Source organism: Hippopotamus amphibius, chromosome 3 (genome assembly GCF_030028045.1).
Source record: "Hippopotamus amphibius kiboko isolate mHipAmp2 chromosome 3, mHipAmp2.hap2, whole genome shotgun sequence".
Classification (NCBI taxonomy): domain Eukaryota; kingdom Metazoa; phylum Chordata; class Mammalia; order Artiodactyla; family Hippopotamidae; genus Hippopotamus; species Hippopotamus amphibius.
The window spans coordinates 156,435,621-156,461,590 of NC_080188.1; the positions used below are offsets into that span (position 1 = coordinate 156,435,621).

The following is a 25,970-nucleotide window of genomic DNA, read 5'->3' on the forward strand; positions in this document are numbered from 1 at the left end:
GTTTTGTCGTACAGAACATTCACTTCCTTGGTTAAATTTATTCCTAAGTATTTTCTCTTTCATGTTATCATGAATGGAAAAGTTTTCTTTAATCTTATTCAGATGTTTCATCCTGTGTGTATAAAAATTCAACTGATTCCTCTATATTGATTTCATACGCTGCAACTTTACTGAAATAATTGTTAGTCCCAACAGTGTTTTGGTTGAGTCTTTCAGATTTTTTATATACAAAATCATATCATCTGCAAATAGTAACAGTTTTGGTTTGGGTGCCTTTTATTTCCCTGTCTTGCATACTCAGTCCAGCTAGGACTTCCAGTACTATACTGAATACAAGTTGTAAGACTGGGCATCCTTATATGGTCCCTCATCTTAGAGGAAAAGCTTCCAATGTTTTCTTCATTTTGTATAATATTAGCTATGTGTTTGTTATACTTGACCTTTAATTATGTTGATATGTTCCTTCAATGCCCAATCCGCCAAGACATTTTATCATGAAAGAATGTCATTTTGTCAAGTGCTTTTTCTGCATGTATTGAGATGATCATGTGAGTTTTCATCTTTAATTTTATTAATGTGATGTAGTTTTGGTTGGACCAAAAGGTTTGTTAGGTTTTTTCTGTAAGATAGTTCTAGTAGCACTTAGTTGTATTTAACTTCATTCAAAAAGATTTTGTTAGATTGCATGTGACAGCTGTCATATCAACATGCATTTTTAAAAAAGACATCAAAATTGGTGAATTTTTGTGAAGCCATTTAAAAATTGAAGATGGAAGGAAAAAAGCAACACTTTAATCATATTATGCTTTATTATTACAAGAAAGGTAAAAATGCAAGTGAAACGCATGAAGAGATTTGTGCAGTGTAGAGAGAAGGTGCTGTGACTGATCGAATGTATCAAAAGTGGCTTGTGAAGTTTTGTGCGGGAGATTTCTTGCTGGACATTGCTCCATGGTCAGATAGACCAGTTGAAGTTGATAGCAATCAAATAGAAATGCTAGTTGAGAGCAGTCAACATTATACCCTGCAGGAGATAGCTGACATATTCAAAATATCCAAATCAAGCACTGAAAATCAATTGCTCTAGCTTAGTTATATGAATCACTTTGATGTTTGGGTTCCAAATAAGTTAAGCAAAAAAAAAAAAAAAAAAGAAAACCTTATTGACCATATTTCTGCATGCAATCCTCTGCTGAAAGGTAATGCTGAAAAGCTAATTTAAAAATGTTCTGTTTTTAAAACAAATTGTGACAAGTGATGAAATGTGGATATTGCACACAATGTGTAATGGAAAAGATCATGGGACAAAGATAATGAACCATCAGCAACCACACCAAAGGCCAGTCTTTATCCAAAGAATGTGGTGCTGTGTAGATGGTGGGATTAGAAGGGAGTCCTCTATTATGAGTTCCTTCCAGAAAGCCAAACAAGTACTTCCTCAATTAGGCCAACTGAAAGTGGTACTCAATGAAATGCTTCCAGAATTTGTCAGCAAAAGCACATAAACTTCCATCAGTCAACAAAACCGCATGTTTTTTGATGACTGGGCAAAAACTGTTATAGCTTGGCTGGAAATTTCTGATTTATCCCCTGTATTCACCAGACATTGTGCCTTCAGATTTCCATTTATTTTGGTCTTTACAAAATTGCCTAGATGGAAAACATTTCAATTCCTCGGAAGATGGTAAAAAGCACCTGGAACAGTTCTTTGTGCAAAAAGATAAAGAGTTTTGGGAAGATGGAATTATGAAGTTGCCTGAAAAATGGCAGAAGGTAGTGAAACTAAAGTGTGAATATGTTGTTCAATAAAGTTCTTGGGGAAAATTAAAAATGTATCTTTTATTTTTAGTTGAAAAACCTAAGGCACTTTTTGGCCCACCAATACATTTATTGATTTGTGTATGTGAACCATCCTTGCATTCCAGGGATAAATCCCACTTGGTTGGGGTGTATAATTCCTTTTACATATTCTTGAATTTGGTTTGCTAATTTTTTATTCAGAATGTTTGGACCCATATTCATCAGGGATATTGGCCTATAGTTTTCTTTTCTTGTGTTGTCTTTATCTGGCTTTGTTACCAAAGTAATCTAATGCTGGCCTCATAGAATGAGTTTGGAAGTGATCCCACCTCTGTAATTTTTTGGAAGAATTTGAGGAAAATTGATGTTAATTCAATTTTGGTAGAATTCACCAGCAAAGACATATGGCTCTATAGTTTTCTGTGGTGAGAGGTTTTCGATTACTGATTCAACCTTTGCATATTATTGCCTGTGCAAATTTTCTATTTCTTTCTGATTCAGCTTTGGTAGATTTTGTGTTTCTAGAAATTTATCCATTTTTTTCTCGGTTTTCTAATTTGCTTGATATCGTTGTTCATAATAATCTCTTATACTCCTATGTATTTCCGTAGTATCAGTTGTAATGTCTTCTTTTTAATTTTTAATTTTATCTATTTGAGTCCTCTCTTTTTTTCAGTTAGCCTGGCTAAAGTTTTGTCAATTTTGTTTATCTTTTTGTAGAGCCAGCTTTTAGTTTCATTGTTACTTTCTATTGTTTATCTGGTATCTATTTCATTTACTTCTGCACTGATCTTTATTATGTACTTCCTTCTGCTAACTCTGGGCTTAATTTGTTCTTTGTCTAATTCTTCAAGGTGTAAAGTTAAGTTGTATGTTTGAGATCTTTCTAATGTCTTAGTATATGCATTTATCACTATAAACATTCCTCTCAGAATTGCTTTGCTGCATCCCATAAGATGTGATATGTTGTATTTCCATTTTCATTTGTTTTGAGATAATTTTCTAATTCCCTTTTTGATTTCTTCTTTGTTCAGAAGTGTGTTTTTTAGTTTACACGTTTGTAGATTTTCCAGCTTTCCTCTTGTTAATTTCTAGTTTCACACACTTGTGGTCAGAAAAAGATAGTTGGTGTCATTTCAATCTCCTTAAATTTGCTAAGATTTGTTTTGTGCTGTCTCATATGATCTATCCTGGAAAATGTCCCATGTGCACTCAAGAACAATGTGTATTCTAATGCTGTTGGATGGAATGTTTTATATATGTCCATTTGTTCTAGAGTATGGTCAAATTCCAAGGTTTCCTTGCTGATTTTCTGGATGATCTATCCATTGCTGAGAGTGGGTATTGAAGTCCCCTACTATTATTGTATTGTTGTCTATTTCTCCTTTTAGATCTCTTAGTATTTGCCTAATATATTTCATTGCTCTGATGTTGGGTGCATATACATTCATGATTGTTATATTTTCTTGATGTATTGACACTTTTATCATTATATAACAACCTACTTTGTCTCTTGTTACCATTTTTGTCTTGAAGTCTATATTTTGTCTGACATAAGTGTGAGTATGTCCTCTTTCTTTTGTTTTTCACTTCCATGGAATATCCTCTTCTATCTGTTCTCCTCAAGCCTATGTGCTCTTTAGAGCTGAAATGAGTTTCTTGTAGACAACATGTACTCGGGCTTTGTTTGCTTGGTTTTTTAAATCTACCCAGCCACCCTGTGGCTTTTGATTGATGAATTCAATCCGTTTACATTTAGAGTGATTATCGATATGTAAGAACACAGTAGTAAGTTCTTATTGTTTTTATTGATTCTGTCTGATCGGTTTTCTTGATTTGTTTCTCCCTTGTTTCTTTTCTGGTCTCTTTCTGTCTACCTTTGTAAAGTGGTGGGTTTTTTGTGGTGATTTTATCAGTCTCCCCTTGTTTTGTTTCATGACTTCTAGAATTTTGCTTTGTAATTACTGTATGGCTTCTATCACATAGATAAAATCATCATTTTTATGCTGATAGCACTTTAATAAAGTTTCCACTCTTTTAGTCCCCCCTTTTTGTATTTTTGATGTCACAATTTATCCTTTTTTAAGATGTGAATTTGTTGAGAAATTATAGTAGCCATTGCTGCTTTTTATTGAAAGCTCTAATTTTTAATACTCTTTTCCTTAAACTTTTACATTATAATTAAGTAGTTGACCAACCATTCTAATACAGAGTTACTGTTTTCTAATTCTGAATGTTTATTTTTCACCTTTGCTAGAGTATTGTGTACTTTTATTCTCTTTTGTGTCACTAAGTGCCATCTTTTCATTTCAGTTTGAAACTCCTTTTAGCATTTCTTGCAAAGCAAGTATAATGGTGGTAAACTTTCTCAGTTTTTGTTTGCCTGGTAAACCTTTATTTGTCCTTCATATTTGAAGAATAAGGTTGCTGGATACAGTATTCTTGACTAGCAAATTTTACCTTTCAGCTCTTTGAATATGTCATTCTACTCTCTTCTGGACTGTAGAGTTTCTGCTGAGAAATCTGCTAATAGCCTAATGGCTACTTTGAGAGTTACTTTCTTTTTTTCCTGACTGCATTTAAGATTCTTTCTGTGTTATTAATTTTTGACAGTTTCATTATAATATATCTTGGAGAAGGTCTTTTTGCCTTGAGATAATAGAGTGTTTTATTAGCTTCTTGGACTTGCAGTTCCTTCCCCAGGTTTGAGAAGTTCCCAGCTATTATTTCTCTAAATTACACTCTCTGCTCGCTTCTCCCTCTCTTCTTTTTCTTGTAGACCAATTATTCTTACATTTGGTTTTCTCATTATATCTGATAGTTCTCAGAGGACATCTTCGCTTTTTAAAAATCTCAGTTCTCTCTCCTCTTCTGAGTCATTCTAAATTCCTAACCTTCAGGGTGCTAATTCTTTCTTTATACTGATTTGCCATGTTTCCTAAGCTCACTAATGCATTCTTCATGTGACTCATTGAATTCTTCATGTCTAGAATTTGTCTGACTCTTTTTAAAAATTTCAGTGTCTTTGGTAAAGAACTTCTTCTTATTTATTAATTTTATTCCTGAGTTCATTGAATTGCCTTTCTGAATCTTCTTGTAGCTCATTGACCCTTTTTCTAACAGCTATTTTGAATTCTTTTTTAGCTGGATTGCAATATGCTGTGATTTGGATTCGGTTGCTGGAGAATTATTGGGGTTTTGTGATACCATATTACAGTGACTTTTCATAGTGTTTGACAAAATGTGCATTTGAAGTAAGGCATACTTTTCTTAGTTGTCTATTTGGACTATAGCAGTTCAACAGGTGGCACTATAGCTCAAGTTTTTGTTTCTTTTTACCTGAGCTGGTTCTGGGGCTGCGCTTGGGAGGGAGGGTTAAAAAAAAAAAAAAAAAAAGTGGCACAGGAAAAGCTGGCAGCAAAGTGAGGAGAGGTGTGCACTTACCAACTTTTGCTTATGTAGGCACCCACAGCCCAGTAAGAGGTACTCCCAGAGGAGGTACTCCCAGAGTACTACCTCTTGCTGAAGTCTCAAAGCAGGCAGCAGGGAAAGATTTTCTTCAAAGCCCTTTGTTATTCTTGTCTGCCTCTTTCCCTTTCCTCTCCTTCCCCCACAGGCAAGGAGGCCCCTTCTCAGAAATGCATGCTGCTGGAGAGAAATGGGTCCCTCCAGTTGCAACTGGGAAGCCAGGCAGTAAATCACTCAACACTTTCGCTTTTCACCTCCTCTGAGAGGAAACTGGCCCCTGCCAGCATTGCCTGGGGCAGGGGAACTCACTCATTGAGATCCTCCTTCTCCTCTGCCTTCAAGCTCATCTCTATCCTCCTCTGACAGTGTGCCTGATTCTCCCTTCAGGCTGGCTAGACTTCCACAAACTCTTTATCTTCTTGCATGTCCACCCTGTTTTGTACTCTTCAGTTTTGCTTTTTCTCCAATCACAGCAAGTGAGAGTGGAGCAGGTTCATCAACTCCCTTGAATCTGTGCCCCCTTCCAAGGTTCTACTGATCCACTTCCTGAGTATGGTTGGAAAAAAATTTCCTGGGTGTTCTGTTGTAATGTGCAGAGGCACATTTGTTCAGATATGAATGACCAGTTCATTGCTAATAAAAGGGGAAAGAAAAAAGCATCAGCATATCATGACATAATGCTGACATGACTCATGTTTTTTCTCTCTTTACTTGATGCATAGTGCCAGAGGTAGTATATTTAACTTGCAAAGATGTTATTAAATAGCCAACAGAAAAATAGCCCAGCAGTAAGTAAATAACTTAACAACCTGTGATAAAATCACATAGATTATCCCTTTAAAATCCTGAGAATGTAAACCATAATAATATATGGATATATTTACATGAAATTATGGACAAAACATAATCACACACAACTAAATTCCATCTATGTAAACAACAAGATATTAGCAAATATTAGAAGAAAAGAACAGTATTGCAATTACTCACAGTTTAGGAGGTGACTTCAATCTTTGTATTTGCTAATTAACTTCATATTAAAATAATTCATAGTAAAAAAAAATTCTGGAAAAGAAAATAACAGAGACAGTAATCACATCAGTGGTTGCCAGGGAAGAGGTAGGATGTGGGATTAATAAGCAGAGCACTGAGGAATTTTAGGGAAACGAAAATACTCTGCATGTTACCATAATGATAGAAACATTGCATTACATATTTGTTGAAACCCACAAAATTTGCTTCCCAAGAATGAATCCACATGTAAACTATAATGCTGAGTGATTATTATGTGTCAATGTTTGTTCATCAATTGTAACAAATGTACCAATTTGATGTTGGTACATGGGGAGGGATGTTGATAATCGGGGGATTATGCATTTGTAGGGGCAGAGGGTATATGATAAATCTCTGTACTTTCCTTCAGTTTTGTTCTGCAACTTTAACTTCTCCTAAAATCTTGTATTAAAAAATAAAAAGTTAAGCTGTTGTTGACCACACTCTCCCTTATCCCAGGTATATCTTGTGAGCCACCCCCAGCCATACCCAATGGAGACTTCTACAGCAGCAGTGGAAATGTTTTTCAATATGCAACAGTGGTAACTTATCAGTGTCACACTGGGCCAGATGGAGAAAAGCTGTTTGACCTCGTGGGAGAACAGTCCATCAACTGTACCAGCAAAGACAATCAACTTGGTGTTTGGAGCAGCCTTCCTCCTCAGTGTATCTCTGCTATTAAATGCACAACTCCAGAAGTTGAAAATGGAATTAGAGTTTCAGGAAATAGGAGTTTATTTGCCTTACATGAGGCTGTGAGATTTAGCTGTCAGCCTGGCTTTGTCATGAGAGGGTCCAACACTGTGCAATGCCGGGCCAACAACACATGGGTGCCTGAGCTGCCAAGCTGCTCTAGGGGTGAGTTACATCCACTGAGACTCTGTTGGGGTGTGGGGAGCATAAACGGTAGGAGTTGTTGAAACTAAGGGGGGGGGGGTGAGTATGTGTGTGTGTAGGCACACAAGGCTATGAAATTGGGGTAAACACCCTAAACATGATACTGGCATTACTATCTGTTACCTCTGATAATAATTGTCAAGTAATGCTTACTCTGTCTCATCTGCAATGCACACATTTTATGTGCAATGTTTAATTTAATGCTTCAGCAAACATATAAGGTAGGAACTGTTCTTATTCCTATTTACATTGAGAAAACTGAGTCTTAGGGATGTTAGGTAACTATGCCCAGGTCACAGAGCTAGTAAGTAACAGAATAAGGCCTAGAATTCAAGAGCCTTTCTGATTGCAGAGCTTCATGACAATGTGTAGTGAACTGTACTATGTATATACACAATAACGTATGATAACAATGACATCGATCTATCATTGGAGAAGGTCAAATGGCAAATGAGACACGGGGACCGAAATCATAGGATCAGATTAAAAAGTCTTAGACGTCGATCATTTTGTTCCAACTCCGCTGTTATTACTGAGGACCCTGAGGCTCAGGAAAGGAAAACAAGTTGCTCAAATCCAAGCAATTGTCTTCAGTTTTATTCAACTATACATAGCTCAGATTGAGGCTCAAGTGTTCTGATGCCCTGAGCACACACCAGTTGGTCTGTGGATGGAGGCAGCCAAACTTTGAGTCAAAATATGCTCTAAACAATATGTTCTCTCTTCTAAAAGTCTATACCGTTTTTTCAAGGGGATTTTGTTCTTGGTGGCTTCTCTTGTCTTCTTATGCTGAAAGGCCTGGCTTAGCAGTGGAATGGGAAGAATCCAGGCTGGCACATAGGAACCAAGCAGGAGCTTACAGTTCTAAAGCAGGGTCTGGGGAAAACGATGAAGGGGGAATGGGTGACTAACTACACTGTAAGGCAGATGTGGGGTCTGTTGGATGACACTAGGACAAAGGTATCCCCTGCTGAGGCCAGGAAGGATCGTTTTCTAGGAAATGTAAGAGTGGAACAGTCCACTAGTACTCACAGCCCTGTCCTGGATGGCCAGTCCTGGAAAGCAAAAGGAACAGTCTGCTTGTAGTCTTAGGAGTGTTTTAGTAAAAAAAAAAAAAAAAACATAGACAACGTGTTGGAGAAAGATTCATTCTGCTCACAGCTCTGCCCTGTGGCCTCAGTTTGCTCATCAGTCAGCTGTAGGTACCGAACTAGCAGATCTTTTCTGTTAAAATCCGCACGCTCTTAGTAGGTTTTCTAAGCTCCCTGGTAGGCACAGGATATAGCAGAAAATATTTCCTCATAACTGACAGGTACTTTTCTGTTCTTTCCTCAGTGTGTCAGCCCCCTCCAGAAATCCTGCATGGTAAGCTCACCCCAAGCCATAAGGATGACTTTTCCTCTGGGCAGCAAGTGTTCTACAGCTGTGAGCCCGGCTATGATCTCGAAGGGGCTGCGTCCCTGCGCTGTACACCCCAGGGAGACTGGAGCCCGGCAGCTCCCAGATGTGCAGGTGCTCATACTCTCACCTGGTTTGTGGATCCATCTCTTTCTTCCTTGTATGGACATCTCACGTCTGTGTTTTTTCCCTAGTGAAGTCATGTGTTGATTTCCTGGACCCGCTACCTAATGGGCGTGTGCTCTTTCCACTTAATTTCCAGCTTGGAGCAAAAGTATCCTTCATTTGTGATGAGGGGTGAGTGTGCCCTGGAACAGAGACCAAGAACACAGTGCTGGGTACTGACTTTCTTGGGTACAGGAGTTAATCCAGAAAGAGAGGCTGGCCTATGGAGTAGAAGAGCTTGGGGAGACTTACTTCTGAGCAGAATTGAAATGTGTCAGGACACAGGGGCACCACTATCAGGAGATAAAGAAATTGGCACATGTAATTCAATGTTGAATACAAACATAAACATAGACACTGATCTTTAATTCATGGTTGGAGCTTGAAGTAAATGGGGAAATAGTTGCTTGGAGTTAGAAAATTATAGTTCTGTAGGAAATTTCCTAATAACAAGTTGTAAGTAGAAGCAAACATTCTTTGCAATGTGATAAATCAGGCAAGGGTTGTTTCAGACACCTGAGAACTAATCACTAGTGGAATTTTTAATAGTATATGGCCGAGTAATTTTAATCCAATCACATCTGTTTGCATCACTAAAGTCTTTGACCTTGGAATCATAGTGGCCAATGTGACTGTTTCAGGTAATATTATTAGTTGTATATGTGGCTCCAGTCCTCTCAGTAGAATGCACTGTCTGTTGGAGGTAACATGATTGGGCAATAGAGTAGTTATTTGTCATAATTTCCAGGAATCTTTGATGTGTACAAAATCTGCCACCCAATAATGATCAGACGATATCATAAGGACAATAGGATCTAATATTAAGCTGGGCATTCCAGGATGGCAATCACTTCTGTGAACTCTTTTTGGCCATTACAGCTGTGGTGGCAAGAACAGTGTCGGTTCTCTTTCCAGGTGTTCCCTGCTTTGCTTCCTCAGATCAGGAGCTGTTCTTGCTCAAGACCCACTAAAAAGGATAAGAGGGATGTCAGAGGACTCTCACTGAGAAATGGGTGTGGGGCTAGGGCACAGGGGAGAGTCCAGCTCTGTGTTCGGGGAGTTTTGAGGTGACACTGGGCTATGAAGTTTGTTTGACTCTTAAGTGTACAAGTTCTGAATGCTTTCTAGGTCACAGGATACTGTGATACATTAGAATAATTTGGCTTCTGAATTTCTGGCAACTACTGAATTCAGGTTCCTAATGAACTGAAACTTTTAGCCTGTTCTGGGCCTAAGAACCAAATGGTATTTAGGCTGAAGCGAGAAAGCTGAGCATCTCTCAGTGAAGAGATGAAGGGAGAAATGGGAATTTCTCCCCCAATTGCTACCCTTTTCTCCCCTTAGGTTCCGAGTAAAGGGCAGCTCTGCTAGTCATTGTGTCTTGGTTGGAAAGAAAAGCCTTTGGAACAGCAGTGTTCCTGTGTGTGAACGTGAGTAGAAAGAATAACTCTGCAGTCTGGATAACTCCCCTTGTGTTTTTCTAGTGTGTTTCACCTCCTGGAATCACCTGTTGTCTGAATCTTTATTTAACAAGTTATTCGTAAAATTAACTTCTGCCGAGACCAGCTCGGCGACTCGAGGCGAGTAACGGGTGCCGCAAGCTTGAAGAAGACACAGACACAGACTGAAGAGAAAAGTGGGACCGGGGGGCTCAAGACCTCTCGGATCAAGAGCCCCGCTGACTCATCCCAGGCTGCTTTTATTGAGTTCGTGGGCTAACATTCTCAGGTTACACTCATAAACAATCAAAGGCCTCACATGACTGAGGCAATTATCTTTGTTTACTTCCTGGGTCTGAGTTGAGCAGGTGTGGATTTGAGCTGGGGGTGGAGAGCAAAACAGCCCTGGGGGCAGGAGATCTCTCTCAGATATTAGGGGTCTGTGCCCCACCCGTGTTGGCCCCTCTGCGGCTGTGCCTGTCTTAGGTTGTTCCTCCCTTGAGGAATCTTACCCGTCTTTGGCTAACCAGCCATCCTTCAGGGCCAAACAGGGTGATATTAGTCTCCACGCCCCGCACCCTCAGCTCCTCCACTGCTCAAGCAGGACATTCTGAATCCCATCGCTCGGCCCACATACTTCAACATTTTCAATGTTTCAAAAAGGTTCCAGAATGTCTTCCCACAAACTTCTTTGCTGGAATGATTTCAAACAAGGCCTGGCAGGTCTTATACATCATGTTATTAATCTGAAAGTCATTAGTTTAATGTCAGTATTGAATGGGGAATATGTGGGGAGAGAGTAGATGACCTAAGGGTACACCAGAATTTCTTTATTCATTTACTTTTTTAGTTTTACCAGAGAGCAGTAATTCCTCTTAAATATTTATGTCCTTTTGTCTCCTCACATATCGGAACTATTTATTCAGCCTCACAGTTTGTCCATGGTGTTTACTGAGGAAGGCTTCCCACATGCCAGGACTTTGAATCTGGAGAGAGTGCGGAATAGAAAGTGTTATCCCAGCTCTCGTGAGGTTCATTTTCTGTTTGGGGAGGCAGACAATGGACAAGAAATTAACTGAGTAAATAAATTTTAAAATAGAATATATAAAATAGTATATCAAAAGTGGTAAGTGTTACAGAGAAAAGAAAACATTTATAGGATAAATTAGTCTGGTGTAGGAAGGTGAGTCAATATTTGAAATGATTAGGAGAGGTGCCCTAAATTTCAATAAGACTCACTTAAATAAAGATTCAGAAATTGTCAAATATATTAGAGGGTTCTATATACAAAAACAATACTGATGTATCCTACTCTGTTTACTAAAGCAAGACTTTTTAAAATGTTTTTTTCCCAATGATTACAAAATATTCATTTTATTTTGGATAGTGTTAAAATGCTTTGCTGGAAGTCTATTTGAACATCTTATGGGATTATGGTGGAACTTTCCAAGAACATTCAATATGTATTAAATGCGGATATCAAGTAAAAGCCTTCCTGTAACATATAAAGGGAAAATAAATATATAAGTAAACTTTGAAAAAACAAGCACATAGTTAAGATCCAGGTATGAGAAGTCAATCATTAGTGTACCCTCACTTTATTTATATACACGTTTCTGACAAGATCTGATATCCCTTCCTAAACTGATATCAGTTTAAGAGTATCAAATTAGTTTCAGGGAGGAAACTGCTAGAAATAGATACATTGTCAGAAAGAAATGACAGCCAGCAGCTTGGAAGAAAGAGAAAAGCAAAAGAAGGTGAAGAAAACAGGCTTCATGAAGCCCATTAGCCTGGTTGTAAAGAGCCCTATGGGAATCACTGTGTTCTGATGACATTATTGCAGATTTGATATTGGTACTGATGATAATAATGGCCTTGAGTCATCAAGAAAAATTTACATCTCCTGAAAATGATAGTCCACTTTAATAAACTTAACCAAGATTTCCCTAGAACTTCAAAACTTTGAGGGAAAAATCTTGTCTGTATTTTACCCCATTGTCAACCCAGGCTTCTTAAGATGCCTGACATAAAGTAGGCAAGAAAACGGTGGCTGAAAAAAATTAACTCCGAACTGATTGAAAACTTAGCTACCTGGAGTGTATTTTGTACTTTCACAACAAACTGTAATTTGTCTCACCTGAGTTAGTTCCCTTTCAGAGAAAGTCTTACATATTTCAGTTCCATCCAATTTATGTTCTCATACAAAAAAAAGTGTTAATACAACAATCACAGGGAATACTTATTTTATAATCATCTTGATTGAAACTAATGGAACCTAAAACTTTTGTGTTCTTTCTAGAGATCTTTTGTCCAAATCCTCCAGCTATCCTTAATGGGAAACACACAGGAACTTCTCTGAGAGACATTCCTTATGGAGAAGAAATTAATTACACATGTGACTCCCACCCAGCCAGAGGGATGACCTTCAGCCTCATTGGGGAGAGCACCATCCGCTGCACCAGTGACAGTCAGGGAAACGGGGTTTGGAGCAGCCCTGCCCCGCGCTGTGAACTTTCTGGTCCTCCTGGTCAGTGCACATTTCCCCATGCTTGAGAAGGATCAGTATGTCTAGGCAAAACCTCCATATTTCTGTAGTGACAGTCTTTTCTCTTGTGAATATAGCTCTGGTTATGAATATCAGAGACAGAACTACCTGCCAGGTGAATAACAGATGGCTTTACTTTTTTTTTAATTAATTAATTAATAGGCTGTATTGGGTCTTTGTTGCTACACATGGGCTTTCTCTGGTTGCAGCGAGTGGGGGCAACACTTTGTTGTGGTATGCAGGCTTCTCATTGCAATGTCTTGTTTCAGAGCATGGACTCTAGGCATGCGGGCTTCAGTAGTTGTGGTGCATGGGCTCAGTAGTTGTGGTGAATGGGCTTAGTTGCTCTGTGGCACGAGGGATCCTCCTGGACCAGGGCTTGAACCTGTGTCTCCTGCATGGCAGGTGGGTTCTTAACCACTGAGCCACCAGGGAAAGCCCTAACAGATGGCTGTAGATGTGGCACACTCTGTTCCACTTGGGGGTATTCTGATAACCCTTCCCTCTGGAGTGAGGACAGTGGGATGGTGAGGAGAGGAGAGAGTAGAATCAATGAAGCCTAGATTTTATAGGGAATATTTTCAAAGCACTGAAAACAAATGCCAAAGAAAATACTCTGTTTTGCCATCTCTACTGGGTTTTCTTCATACTAGATGGATGGGTGTGCAGAGCAAAAAGTACACATCAATGTCAGGAATATATTTCAGAATTGATGATGTTGTAGAAATAACGAAGGAAATGCTGATGTGAGCATTTATCCTACTTTTGTAATTTCTGAGTTCTGCTCCAGCCTGTGACTGCATTTTGTTGACCCTTCATCTCACATTTAGCCAAGGGAGGTCAGGATGTGCTAGAGAAGTAGAGTGTAATGTTGTGCTCCTGGCCTCTGCAACTCATTCTTTTTACATATTAACCTGGCTTCAAATGACAGTGTCAGAGAATCAGGCACACTTGTGGCTGTGATTATCCACACAAGCTCCATCCTCCAGTGAGGACACACTGCACTGAATTGGTAGTTTGTGGATCCCACTGGTATTCCCACCTAATGCAGTTTACAGGTGGAGATTACTGATGGTCCTGTTTAAAGCCTGAGAAGTCTGGCTTTAGAGGATTGGTTTTCCCACTCATCAGCAAACATTTAGTGCCTTGGGACTTGCCTGTCTTGGGTTTTTCTGTGGTTCTAATAGACAGAGATATTATTAGATGTGTTGGAGTGTTCATACTTCTAATTTAACTGAATGTCTTGTCTTGTGTTTTGGCGGGAATTTGTTCTTAGCTTGTCCACATCCACCCAAGATCCACAATGGCCACCACATAGGAGGACATGCCTCTCAGTATCTTCCTGGGATGACAGTCAACTACACTTGTGACCCAGGCTACAAGTTGATGGGAAAAGCCTTCATTTTCTGTACACACCAGAGAACTTGGAGCCCATTTGATCTCTCCTGCAAAGGTACTTGGTATTCTTACTTGATTTTTATGGAATATTGACACATGAGGCTTAAGGCTGTGAGATAATTTCTGAGGGGATCATAAAATGAGTATCAACAGAGTAGGAGAAAAACAGAAGAAAAGATAGGAAGCAAGGTCTCCAAGCACCTTCAATTCTACCAAATAAGTAGGAAGGACGTATGGAATTTCCAGTCGTACAATAGACATCAAAGACCAATTTTAATTGCGTCACAGGCTTTTAACTAATAAAATATTTCAGCTCTAAAGGACCTGAGAGGATCACAGGTGGTCCTCACAAAAACCCTTAGGAGATTAATAGGAGAATAGAAGCACACTTTGTTGTAAGGAATATTGAACCTGAAGCATTGTTAAAAGCAATTAATTCCTAGAATTACTGGATACAGAGCCTCATTACAATCTCCAGGGCTCAAGGTGAGGTGTTTACGTCCTTTCTTCCCTAGAACAAGTCTGTGTTTACAAAAATGGCACCTGACTTTAAAATCTTGGTGGGCAATATTCTAAAAAGCTGCAAAGTATGGAAATAAAAATAATATTCTATGACTAGGCATGGTACTGAGGTCTTTTATGAAAGTTATTGTTGTTAGTCTCCAAAACAATCTGTTGAGGTGGGATTATTATTCTTGTGATGTCACAGAGGAGGAAATTGAGGTTGAGAGAGATCCAGTAACAGTCCATGATCCACAGCTCAGCAGTGGTGGTGCTAGGATGGGGCCCTTGCTCAGACCCTGCTTTTGCACACTACACTGAACACTGTCTCTCTTTTTTTTTAATGGATTCACACTTTACTGTATCTCACAATTATGAAAAGAACCGTAGAACATGAATTCTTCAGTTTTAAATTCTAGCATTTACTATACAATACACAAAATTAACACCAATTAGGATTTGAGGCAAGTTACCACAGGGAATGTACAGCAGAGATTGTTTGCTTCACTTATTTATTCACCTTCAAGCTCAGTTAAATAAAACCTGAAATTTGCCAGAACCTATTCAAATCTGTAACAGAAAGGCACAAATTACAAAGTATGGCTTGGTTAGACAAGCCATAGACCTTGAGCTATAAAATGTATTCTCTCAATGTGTTTCATAATGGATTACAGTGGTGAACTTTTAACTAGTTAAAAACTTTTTTCTCAAATTATGACTTTCTAAAACACATACTTTGGGTAATAAAATTACATAGTTTTCAGCAATAAAGGTTGTTGTGAATCACAGTCACTGAAGAAAGTTGTAAGGCAAGAATCAAAATTCTGGTGTACATTCTGCTTTCAGAACACTGTCTCCTTTCAAATGTAGTTCTTTGACTTTGCAAAACTATGTTAAGTGATTTTGCTTTGTTTGTTTCTTTGCTATTCTTGCTTTTTAGAAATACTAGAGTAAAGGCAGGGGTCCTGTAGGAGGTGTCTCAGACATGCTTGTGTTTCCAATGTTGAGGAGCAGTTAGTCCTGTTGATGCTGTGGTTCCAGGATCTTAGGTCTCTTCCCCACCTAAATCCTTCTTGTCCTCCGAGCCCTCTGATTTAAGAGATAGAGAAAATGAGGGCCACCACAAACATGATAAGTGACTCTCCTGTGTTTATTTGCAAGAAGGGACTGCACCAAATCAGTCCCTGTGGCTTTGCAGAAACTGGAAAGTTCGCCCCTCCTTGCTTTAGTTACATAAAGAAGTATGAAGATTCAGGGAAGAGTTCAAAGATGAATTATAAAAATTAAGACTCTGCGATAGTTCTTCTCCTGAAAATACATGGGTACTATTCTATTCTCTTGACAACTGCTTTCTTTTCATGTAAATAAAATGCATTTTGTCTTAATATCTGTCCTCTTTAAACACACTTTTTAGCAGTCCGTCTCTGTCTGTATCATTAGCAAAATCAGCCAGGGACATTTCTAAAAATACAGGTTCCTTTGAAAATTGAAATATAATTGATGTGCCATATTCTGTTACTTTCACATGTACTACATTTACATTTGCATACATTATTAAAGGACCACCAAAATAAATCTAGTAACCATCTGTCCCCATACAACGTTATTACAATTGTATTGACCCTATTCCTTATGCTGTATATTATATGCCTGTGGCTTATCTATATTATAACTAGAAATTTGTATCTCTTAATTCCCTGTACATTTCCCACCCACCCGTCTAGAAACCACCCTTTTGTTCTCTGTACCTATGAGTCTGTTATTTTGTTTTGTTTTTTTAGATACCCCATATAAGTGATATCATATGATATCACTTTCTCTGTATGGCTTTGTCTTTCTCTGTATGGCTTATTTCATTTACCATAATAACCTCTAAATCCATCTATGTTGTCACAAATGGCAACATTTTTTTTATGGCTGAGGAATATTCCTACATACCATATCTTCTTTGGATGAAGAAGAATTCTTATATTGATGGACACAGGTTGCTTCCATATCTTGGCTATCATAAATAATGCTGCAGTGAACATTGATATGCATATATCTTTTCAAAATAATGTTTTTGGTTTAGTTGGGTAAATACCTAGAAATGAAATTTCTAGATCACATGGCAGTTCTATTCTTAACTTTTTGAAGAACCTCCATACTGTCTTCCATAGTGATTTCACCATTTCACATTCCCACCAACTGTGTAAAGTTCTCTTTTCTCGACATCCTTGCCAACACTTGCTACTTGTCTTTTTGGTGATGGCCATTCTGACAGGTATGCATTGTTATCTCAATATGGTTTTGATTTACAACTCCCTGATGATTAGTGATGTTGAATGTCTTTTCATGTGTCTTTGGCCTTCTGTATGTCAGGTCCTCAGACCATTTTTTAATTGGGTTATTTGGGGAGTTTTATGTTGATTTGTGTGAGTTCTTTGTATATTTTGGCTATTAATCCCTTATCAGATATATCATTTGCAAAGATCTTCTCTGATTCAGTAGGCTGCCTTTTCATTTTGTTGATAGTTTCCCTTGCTGTGCAATTGTTGTAGTCCCATTTGCTTATTTTTGCTTTTCTTTCCCTTGCCTGAGAAGACATATCCAAAAGAATGTTACTAAGATCAATTTCAAAAACTGTACCGCCTGTATATTCTTATAAGAGATTTATGGTTTCATGCCTTACACTTAATTCTTTAATCCATTTTGAGTTTATTTTGTATATGGTAAGAAAGTAATCCACTTTGGATTTTTTTATATTATGTTCTATTGATATATATGTCTGCTTTTTTGCCAGTACCATACTGTTTTGATCACTGTAGCTTTTTAGTATTGTTTGAAATCAGGGAGGATGATACCTCCAGCTTTGTCTTCTTTCTCAAAATTGCGTGGCTCCTCAAAGTCTTTTGTGTTTCCATATAAATTTTACAATTATTTGTTCTAGTTCTGTGAAGAATGCATTGAATTGTAATATGGTCATTTGGACAATTTTAATCCTTCCAAGCCATGAGAATGGTATGTCTTTCCATTTGTTTGTTTTGTCTTCAGTTTCTTTGATCAATGTCTTATGGTTTTCAGTGTATAAGTTTTTAACTCTTTGGTTAGATTTATGCCTTATTTCATTCTTTTTGATGCAATTGAAAATGGGGTTGCTTTCTTAATTTCTCCTTCTGATAGTTCATATTAATGTATAAAAGTTCAAGAGATTTCTGTGTATCAATTTTGTATCCTGCAACTTTGCTGAACTCTTTCATTAGTTCTAATAGCTTTCTGGTGGCATCTTTAAATTTTTCTACATGTCATGTGCAAACAGTGACAGTTTTACTTCTTCCTTTCTGATTTGGATTGCTTCTATGTATTTTTCTTGTCTGACCACTGAGGCTAGGACTTCCAAAATCTGTGCTGAATAAAAATGTGAGAGTGAGCACCCATGTCTTCTTCCTGATCTTAGAGGAAATGCTTTCATCATTTCACCATTGTGTATGATGTTAGCTGTGGGCTTGTCATAGATGATCTTTGTTATGTTGCAGTATATTCCCTCTATACCCACTTTATTCAGCTTTTTTTTCATAAATGGGTGTTGGATTTTGTCACAATTTTCTTCTTCATCTATTGAGATGATCATATGATATTTACTCTTTAATTTGTTAACATGGTGTGTCACTTTGATTGATTTGCATATTGAATCATCCTTGCATTCCTGGGATAAATGCCACTTGATAATGGTGAATGATCCTTTTAATGTAATACAGTCTAATATTTTGTTGTGGATTTTTGCACCTATGTGTGTTGGACATATTATCTTGTAATTTCTTTGTGGTATCTTTGCCTGGTTTTAGTATCAGGGTGATGCTGGCCTTGTAAAATGCATTTGAAAATATTTCTTCCTCTTCTATTTTCTGGAATAGTTTGAAAAGGATAGGTGTTAAGTCTTTGAATGTTTTTTAGAATTCTCTTGTGAAGCAGTCTGATCCTGGACTTTTTGGGGGCAGAGGGATTTTTTGACTAGTGATTCAATTTCAATACTAGTAATCATCCTGTGCATAGTTTCTATTTTTTCCTGTTTCAGTCTTGGGAGCGTATACATTTCTAGAACTCTATCCATTTCTTTTAGGTTGTCCATTTTATTGGTGTCTATTTGTTGCTGTGATATCTTATGATTCTTTGTATTTCTGTGTTGTTGGTTTTAACTACTCCTCTTTCTGATTATAGTTACTTGAGCCCTCTTTTTTTTCTGGATAAGTCTGGCAAAAGGCTTATCAATTTTGTCTATCTTTTCAAAGAACCAACTCTTAATTTCACTAATCCTTAATATATGTTTTAGTGTCTATTTCATCTATTTCTACTTTGATCTTTATTGTGTGTTTTTTTTTCTACTAACTTTGGGTTTTACTTCTTTTTCTTTTTCTAGTCCCTTTAGGTATAAGGTTAGCTTGTTTATTGGCAATTTTTCTGGTTTCCTGAGGTCAGTTTGTGTTGCTATAAATTTCCATCTTAGAACTTTTCCTACAGTTCTTTAGGTAATTCTAGATATATATCATGGATTTTGGATCATTGTGTTTCCATTTTTTGGTGTGTTCTGATTTCCTCTTTAATTTTTTTGATTTCCTCTTTAATTTCTTCAGTGACCCATTCATTGTTTTGTAGCCTATTGTTTGACTTCCATGTGTTTTTTTTTCTTATAGTTGATTTCTCATCTCATAGTGTTGTGATCTAAGAACATGCTTGATATGATTTCAGTCTTCTTAAATGTATTGAGAATTTTCTGTGACCTGCAATGTGTGATGTATCCTGGAGAATGTTCCACATGTACCTGAAAAGAATGTGTATTCTGCTGCTGTTGGATTAAATGCTCTGTGTGTATCTATTAGTTCTATCTGACCTAATGTGTCATTTAAGGCCAGTGTTTCATTATTGATTTTTTTGTCTGAATAATCTGCCCATTGATATAAGTGGGATGCTAAAGTCCCCCCCATTATTGTATTATTGACAATTTCTCTTTTTGTGTTTGTTAATATTTTCTGTATATATTTAGGTGCTCCTCTTTGCAGTATGCATTTGTGTGTGTGTGTGTGTACACAATTGTTATATCTTCTGGTTGGACTGATGCCTTTACCATTGTGTAATGTCCTTCTTTGTCTCTTGTTACAGTCTTTGTTTTAAAGTCTATATTGTCTGATATAACTATTGCCAACCAGCTTTCTTTTTGTTTCCATTTGCACAGATTACTTTTTCCATCCCCTTGCTTTCGGTCTGTGAGTATCCTTATATCTGAAGTTAGTCTCTCATAGGCAGCATCTATCTATTTATCTCCATCTATCTATCTATCTATCTATCTATCTATCTATCTATCTATCTATCATCTATCTATCTATCTATCTATCTATCATCATCTATCTATCTATCTATCTATCATCTATCTATCTATCTACAGCCACTCTATGTCTTTTTTCTTTTTTTTCTTTTTCATTGATTTTGCAACTGGAAGTTTGTACCTCTTAATCTCCCTCACCAATTTCTTTCTTCACTCCATTTCCCTGCCCTCTCGCAACCACTTGTTTGTTCTTGGCATCTATAACTCTGTTTCTGTTTTGTTATGTTTGTTCATTTGTTTGTTTGTTTGTTTAGATTCCACAATAAGTGAAATCACACAGCACTTGCCTTTCTGTCTGACATTTCATTTAGCATAATACCTCGAGGTTCATCCATGTTGTTGCGAATGGTAAGATATCATTATTTTTATGCCTGAGTAATATTCCATTGTGTATGTATACCACATCTTCTTTATCCATTCATTTATTGATGGGCATTTAGGTTGTTTCCATATCTTGGCTTTTGTAAATAATGCTGCAGTGAACATAGGGGTGCATATATCTTTTCCAATTAGTGTTTTCATTTCCTTCAGATTAATGCACAGGAGTGGAATTTCTGGGTCATATGGTAGTTCTAGTTTTAATTTTTTGAGGAATCTTCATACTTTTTTCTACAGTGGGTAGAACAATTTACATTCCCAACAAGAGTGCATGAGAGTTCCCTTTTCTCCACATCCTTGGCAAAACTTGTTATTTGTTGTCTTTTAACATTAGACATTCTGACAGGTGTTAGGTGATATCTCTTGTGGCTTTGATTTGCATTTCTCTGATGATTAATGATGCTGAGCATCTTTTCAAGTGCCTGCTTGCCATCTGTATAATTCTTTGGAAAAATGTCTATTTAGATCCTCTGCTCATTTTTTAATTGGATTGTTCTTTTGATGTTGAGTTGTATGAGTGCATTGTATATTTCAGCCTTTTTATGTCTTTTGTTTGGAGTGTTTAGTCCATTTACATTTAAAGTAATTATTGATAGGTGTGTACTTACTGCCACTTTGTTAATTTGGGGGGATTGTTTTGTTGTGTAGTTCTTCTTTGTTCTTTTCTCCTCCTTTTCCTCTCCTCGTTTGCAATTTGATGACTTTCTTTAGCATTACGTTCAGATTCCTTTCTCTCTTTTTTTGTGTGTATCTATTATAGGTTTTGCTTTATGGTTAACAGGAGGTTCATATATAATATCTATCTATCTATCTATCTATCTATCTATCTATCTATCTATCATCTATGATTACATATAGATGTATATATGGTTACTTTAATTGGTGACCTCTTAAGTTCAAGTGTATTCTAACAACCCTGCATTTTTATCCACCACAATGTTTAATATTTTTGATGTCATATTTTACATCTTTTTGTTTTGTGTATCCCTTAACTGCTTATTGTGTATGTAGATGATTTCCTTACTTTTGTCTTTTAACCTTCCTGGTAGCTTTATAAAAAGTTGATCTACTATTTTGCCTTTACTAGTGAGATATTTTCTTTCATAATTTTCACATTTCTAATTGTGGCCTTTTCTTTTCCACTTAAAGAAGTTCCTTTAACATTTTTTGTAAAGTCAGTTTAGTGGTGCCAAACTCTTTCAGCTTTTATTTGTCTGTAAAACTCTCCTTCAAATATGAATGATAACTTTGCCAGGTAGAGTATTCTTGGTTATAGATTTTCCCTTTTATCATTTTGATTATATTGTGCTGCTCCTTTCTGACCTGCAAAGTTTCTATTAAAAAGACAGCTGATATTCTTATGGAGGTTCCCATGTACAAAACTAGTTGCTTTTCTCTCACTGTTGTTAATATTCCCTCTTAGTCTTTCACTTTTTGCCATTTTAATGATATGTGTTTTGGTGTAAACATCTTTGGGTTCACCTTGTTTGTGATTCTCTGTATTTCCTTACTTGGGTGTCTGTTTCCTTCCCCAGGTTAAGGAAGTTTTCCACTATTATTTCCTCAATAAGTTCTCTACCTGTTGGTCTCTGTCTTCTCTTTCTGGGACCCTCATCATGTGAATGTTATTAAGCTTGATATTTTTCCAGAGTTTTCTTAAACTATCTTGATTTTTAATTTTTTTTCTCTTTCCTGTTCAGCTTGAGAGATTTCCACTAGTTTCTCTTCCAGATCACTGATCTATTTCTCTGCATCATCTAATCTACTGTTGATGACTTCTAGTGTATTTTTTGTTATTGTATTCTTAAGCTTTGTTTGGTTCTTTATATTTTCTATTCCTTTGTTAAACTTCTCACTGTGCTCATCCATTCTTCCCCTGAGTTCAGTGAGTATCTTTATAACCATTACCTTGAACTCTTTATCATGTGGATTTCTTATCTCCACTTCAGTTACTTCTTTTTCTGAAATTTTGTCATGTTCCATCATTTAGAACATATTCCTCTGTTTCCTCATTTTGCCCAATTTTCTGTGTTTATATCTATGTGTTAAGTTGGTTTATTTTGTTTCCTGATCTTGAAGAAGTACCCATAAGTAGGGGACATCCTTGGTTCCAGCAGCATGCTCCCCTCTTGTTATGAAGCTATATGTTCTATGGATGTCCCCTATGTACACAGCTTGTGCCCTTCCTTTGTGGTGCTGCCAAATGCTATGAGCACACTGGTATGTGGGGCTGACTACTAGCCCAGCTGGCTGTTAGGCCATGCTTTGTACAGTAGCTGTGGGCCCACTGGAGGGCTGGGTAAGCTTCCTTCATGGTTGGCTGCACACCCAAGAGGATGGGATGTGTGGCTGATACTGGCCCACTGAAGGATAGGACTATGTTCCTGTGTGGCCTGGTGGTGTTGGTGGTATCAGCATTGGTACCAGCCCACTGGTGTGAGTGGCTGGGTCCCCATGGGACTGTCTACATGGCTCTGGGGGCTCAGGGCTCATGTCAGCCCACCAGAGGTCATGGCCAAGTCCCTATGTGGCTGTCTGCATGGCACAGAGGGGCACAGGGCTGGTACTGTCCTGCTGGTAGGTGGGGCCAGGTCCCCACATGGCTGTGTACATGACTGGTTTGGATTGGGCTTGTACTGGCCCACTGCTGGTGGTAAGCCTCCAGCAGTAATAGTCTAGAGGGGGGATTTCCAAATGGCATTTGCTAGCACTGGTGTTATCTCAGTAGAATGAGCTTCCCAGAATGGCTGTTGACAGTGTCTAAGGGGAATCCCAGTTGCCAGCTGCCTCTCTGAGAGGCTCTTCAAGATCAGCAAGTGGGTCCGAATGAAGCTCTTTTCAAAATACTGCCTCTGTGCTGGGACTCAAAGCATATGAAACATTGCATGTGCCCTATAAGAGTGACATTTTTGATTCCTGTAAGCTTCTGGCATTCCCAGACATAAGCCCCACTGGTTTTCAAATCCAGGTGTTGTGGGGAATTATCTCCCTGGAGCGGGAACCCGGGGTTGTGGAGCCCAGTAAAGGGCTCAGAGTCCTCACTCCTTGAGGAGGACCTCTGTGATTGTGATATTCTTCCCATTGGTGGGTCACCAACCAAGACTGTGGATCTTGACTATACCATGTTTCTGCCTCTCTTACTCATCGCTTTATGATTCCTTCTTTATCTCTTTAGTTATGGAAAATTTTTTTCTGTTAGTATTTAGGTCATTTTCATAGATAGTTACTCTGTAAGTAGTTGTAATTTTGGTGTGTCCATGGGAGGAAGTGAGTTCAAGGTCTTCCTATTCCACCATCATGGACACTTTTCCCTAAAAAGACAGATTCTTAAATTCCATTCCCAAAAACTCTCTTTCTGACATGTTGAGGCAGGGTCCTGAGGTCTATTTTTAACAAATGCATTGGAATATTTTGATGTAGGAAGACCACAAACTGTTCTTTGAGAAATGCCACTTTACCTTGTTGGTTTTTATCTTAAAAAGAAAACTTAAGCTAATTTTGAGACCATTACAACTGAATAGCAGGCTTTGCTTGGAAGATAACAATGGCAAGGCAGAGAAGGAAAGCAAAACAAAGGATGGACTTGTTGGCCTAAAACCAATAGACTGCCAGTTACTTCCCCAGCAAAAATGGGCTTGCTTGGGATTAGCAGAGAATTGCGGTTTGTGGTCTGCACCAGTGGTGAGCCACATGCAAGTCCCTGCATAACAAAGGAAGGAGAACTCTTTTAACAGAAGGGAAAAGGAAGTTGCAAGGGCTCTAGCAAATAAAGAGTTCATGGCTTTTTATTTGCTGATTTGCTGCCAGGAAAGAAGAGGAGCCTTTCTCCCTGTTGAGCTCTGCTGTCATCACAGGGTGTGAAAGCTCCCCCTTCTGGTCTCCAGACTCTATTTATTTAATTATTTAATTTAAGGTTTCTGTTTATTAATTTTTATAAGGTAAATGAGATAAAATTAAGTAGAAAATTAATACCTGAAATTCAGAATCATGACTTATTAACTTCTTTGTTCTTTGTATAGAAATGAGCTAGAAATATACATTTACTCAAGAGACAAAATATCCGTATTAGTTGTATACCTAAAGAGGGTTAAAATGATATTCCTGGTTTCTTACGGTGTGTCCCATGTGGTTCCAGGGCTGGAACATGGTTATCCTAATTTCTAATCTTTCCATAACTTTCCTATTGAAGAGTTGTCAATAATTTGAAGTATGATAATTTTAAATAATTATAAGCAATACATTTATATTTCCTTGCTTTACATAAAAATGAAAGTCAAAGAAGTTTAAATAATAAGATGTTGTAGGACAGGTATCAATAATTTTTGATGGAAGACATGACATCTTTGCTGAAAGCAAAGTTTCAACTAACAATTAACAATAAAATATCAATTTCTTTTTTTATTTTTCTAATTTCAGAAGTAAAATGTAGCCTCCCACAGACTATGAATGGAATCCAGAAGGAATTGAAAATGAGAAAAATATATCACTATGGAGATAATGTAACTTTGGAGTGTGAAGATGGGTATACTCTGGAAGGCAGTCCCTGGAGCCAATGTCAGGAAGACAACCTATGGGACCCTCCTCTGGCCATATGTACATCTCGTAAGTGCAAGTGCAAGGAATATAGGTCCCTCCCAGCCATGGCTACTGTTCATTCATTCACCTATACTGTCACTGAATGTGGTGGCATGCCATATGGTGTGCATTAGCTAAGAGCTAAGTGCAATAAGAGCCCCTAATTCTTCCTCAAAATCCCTTAGCAATGAGAATAAGGCAACCCTGCTCCTCACACTTCTCAACTCATCCATCTCTCCTCGGGGCTTCCTCTGAACCTTTTTTGCCCATATCACTCTATTGTTGCATGCATTGACAGTAACAATTTGATTACAGTGTACGGCTCTTAAAATTCAGCAGCACGTTAGTGGTAGAGCAGGTCTTCAAGAATGTTTTCAGTGTGAGTCGGGGAGCACCTTCCAAGTTGCAGAGACTAGCTGGTTGGTCTCCCTCACTATGTAGACTACAGGATTTTAACTTGGTACAGTTGGATACAGTGATTTAGGAATCACATGTCATTGAGCTTTGTAGAAGAGTAGATTTCTGCTGACAACTAGAGGGTGATATAAAATAGAAAATCCTAAACCTTAAACTTGTACACATCAAGGAGCAAATGGGTAAAATTAATAATGAATAACCTTCCTTGATCTAAATTAGTCTTAGGCTTCCCTTCTCCCCCATTCTTATGACTCTTACTTAAAATATGTGGTTGAATACCAAGATTGTTCAAAATACAATATTTTTTAAAGTTAATCCCTTAAATGCGTTAACTAAGCTTACTCACAAATAATATTTCTAAATTATAAACTTGACACTCTCTTGTTATCAAATTACATTCAGTTCTTTGGCAAAGAGATTACTGCCTATCTGAATGTCTTTTGAGTATTCTAATGATGTGGCTGTGAGAGACAGCAAATTTACATAATTTGGGAGCACTGACCTGCCAGATATTAAAATAGAAAGCCACAATACATAAATCATTTTATATCAGCAAAAATAGACTTATCTTTAT

General features: G+C 37.7%; 1 protein-coding gene across 1 annotated transcript in view; it reads left to right on the forward strand.

The window, feature by feature from the left end:
- Positions 1-25,970, forward strand: part of CR1 (complement C3b/C4b receptor 1 (Knops blood group)) — a 131,561-nt gene that overhangs the window by 89,833 nt on the left and 15,758 nt on the right. Inside the window, exons 27-33 of the mRNA XM_057727207.1 lie at positions 6,781-7,179; positions 8,554-8,730; positions 8,811-8,913; positions 10,126-10,211; positions 12,523-12,750; positions 14,045-14,221; positions 24,821-25,006. Coding sequence (XP_057583190.1) covers positions 6,781-7,179; positions 8,554-8,730; positions 8,811-8,913; positions 10,126-10,211; positions 12,523-12,750; positions 14,045-14,221; positions 24,821-25,006 — 1,356 coding nt within the window. The remainder of the gene's footprint in view (positions 1-6,780; positions 7,180-8,553; positions 8,731-8,810; positions 8,914-10,125; positions 10,212-12,522; positions 12,751-14,044; positions 14,222-24,820; positions 25,007-25,970) is intronic.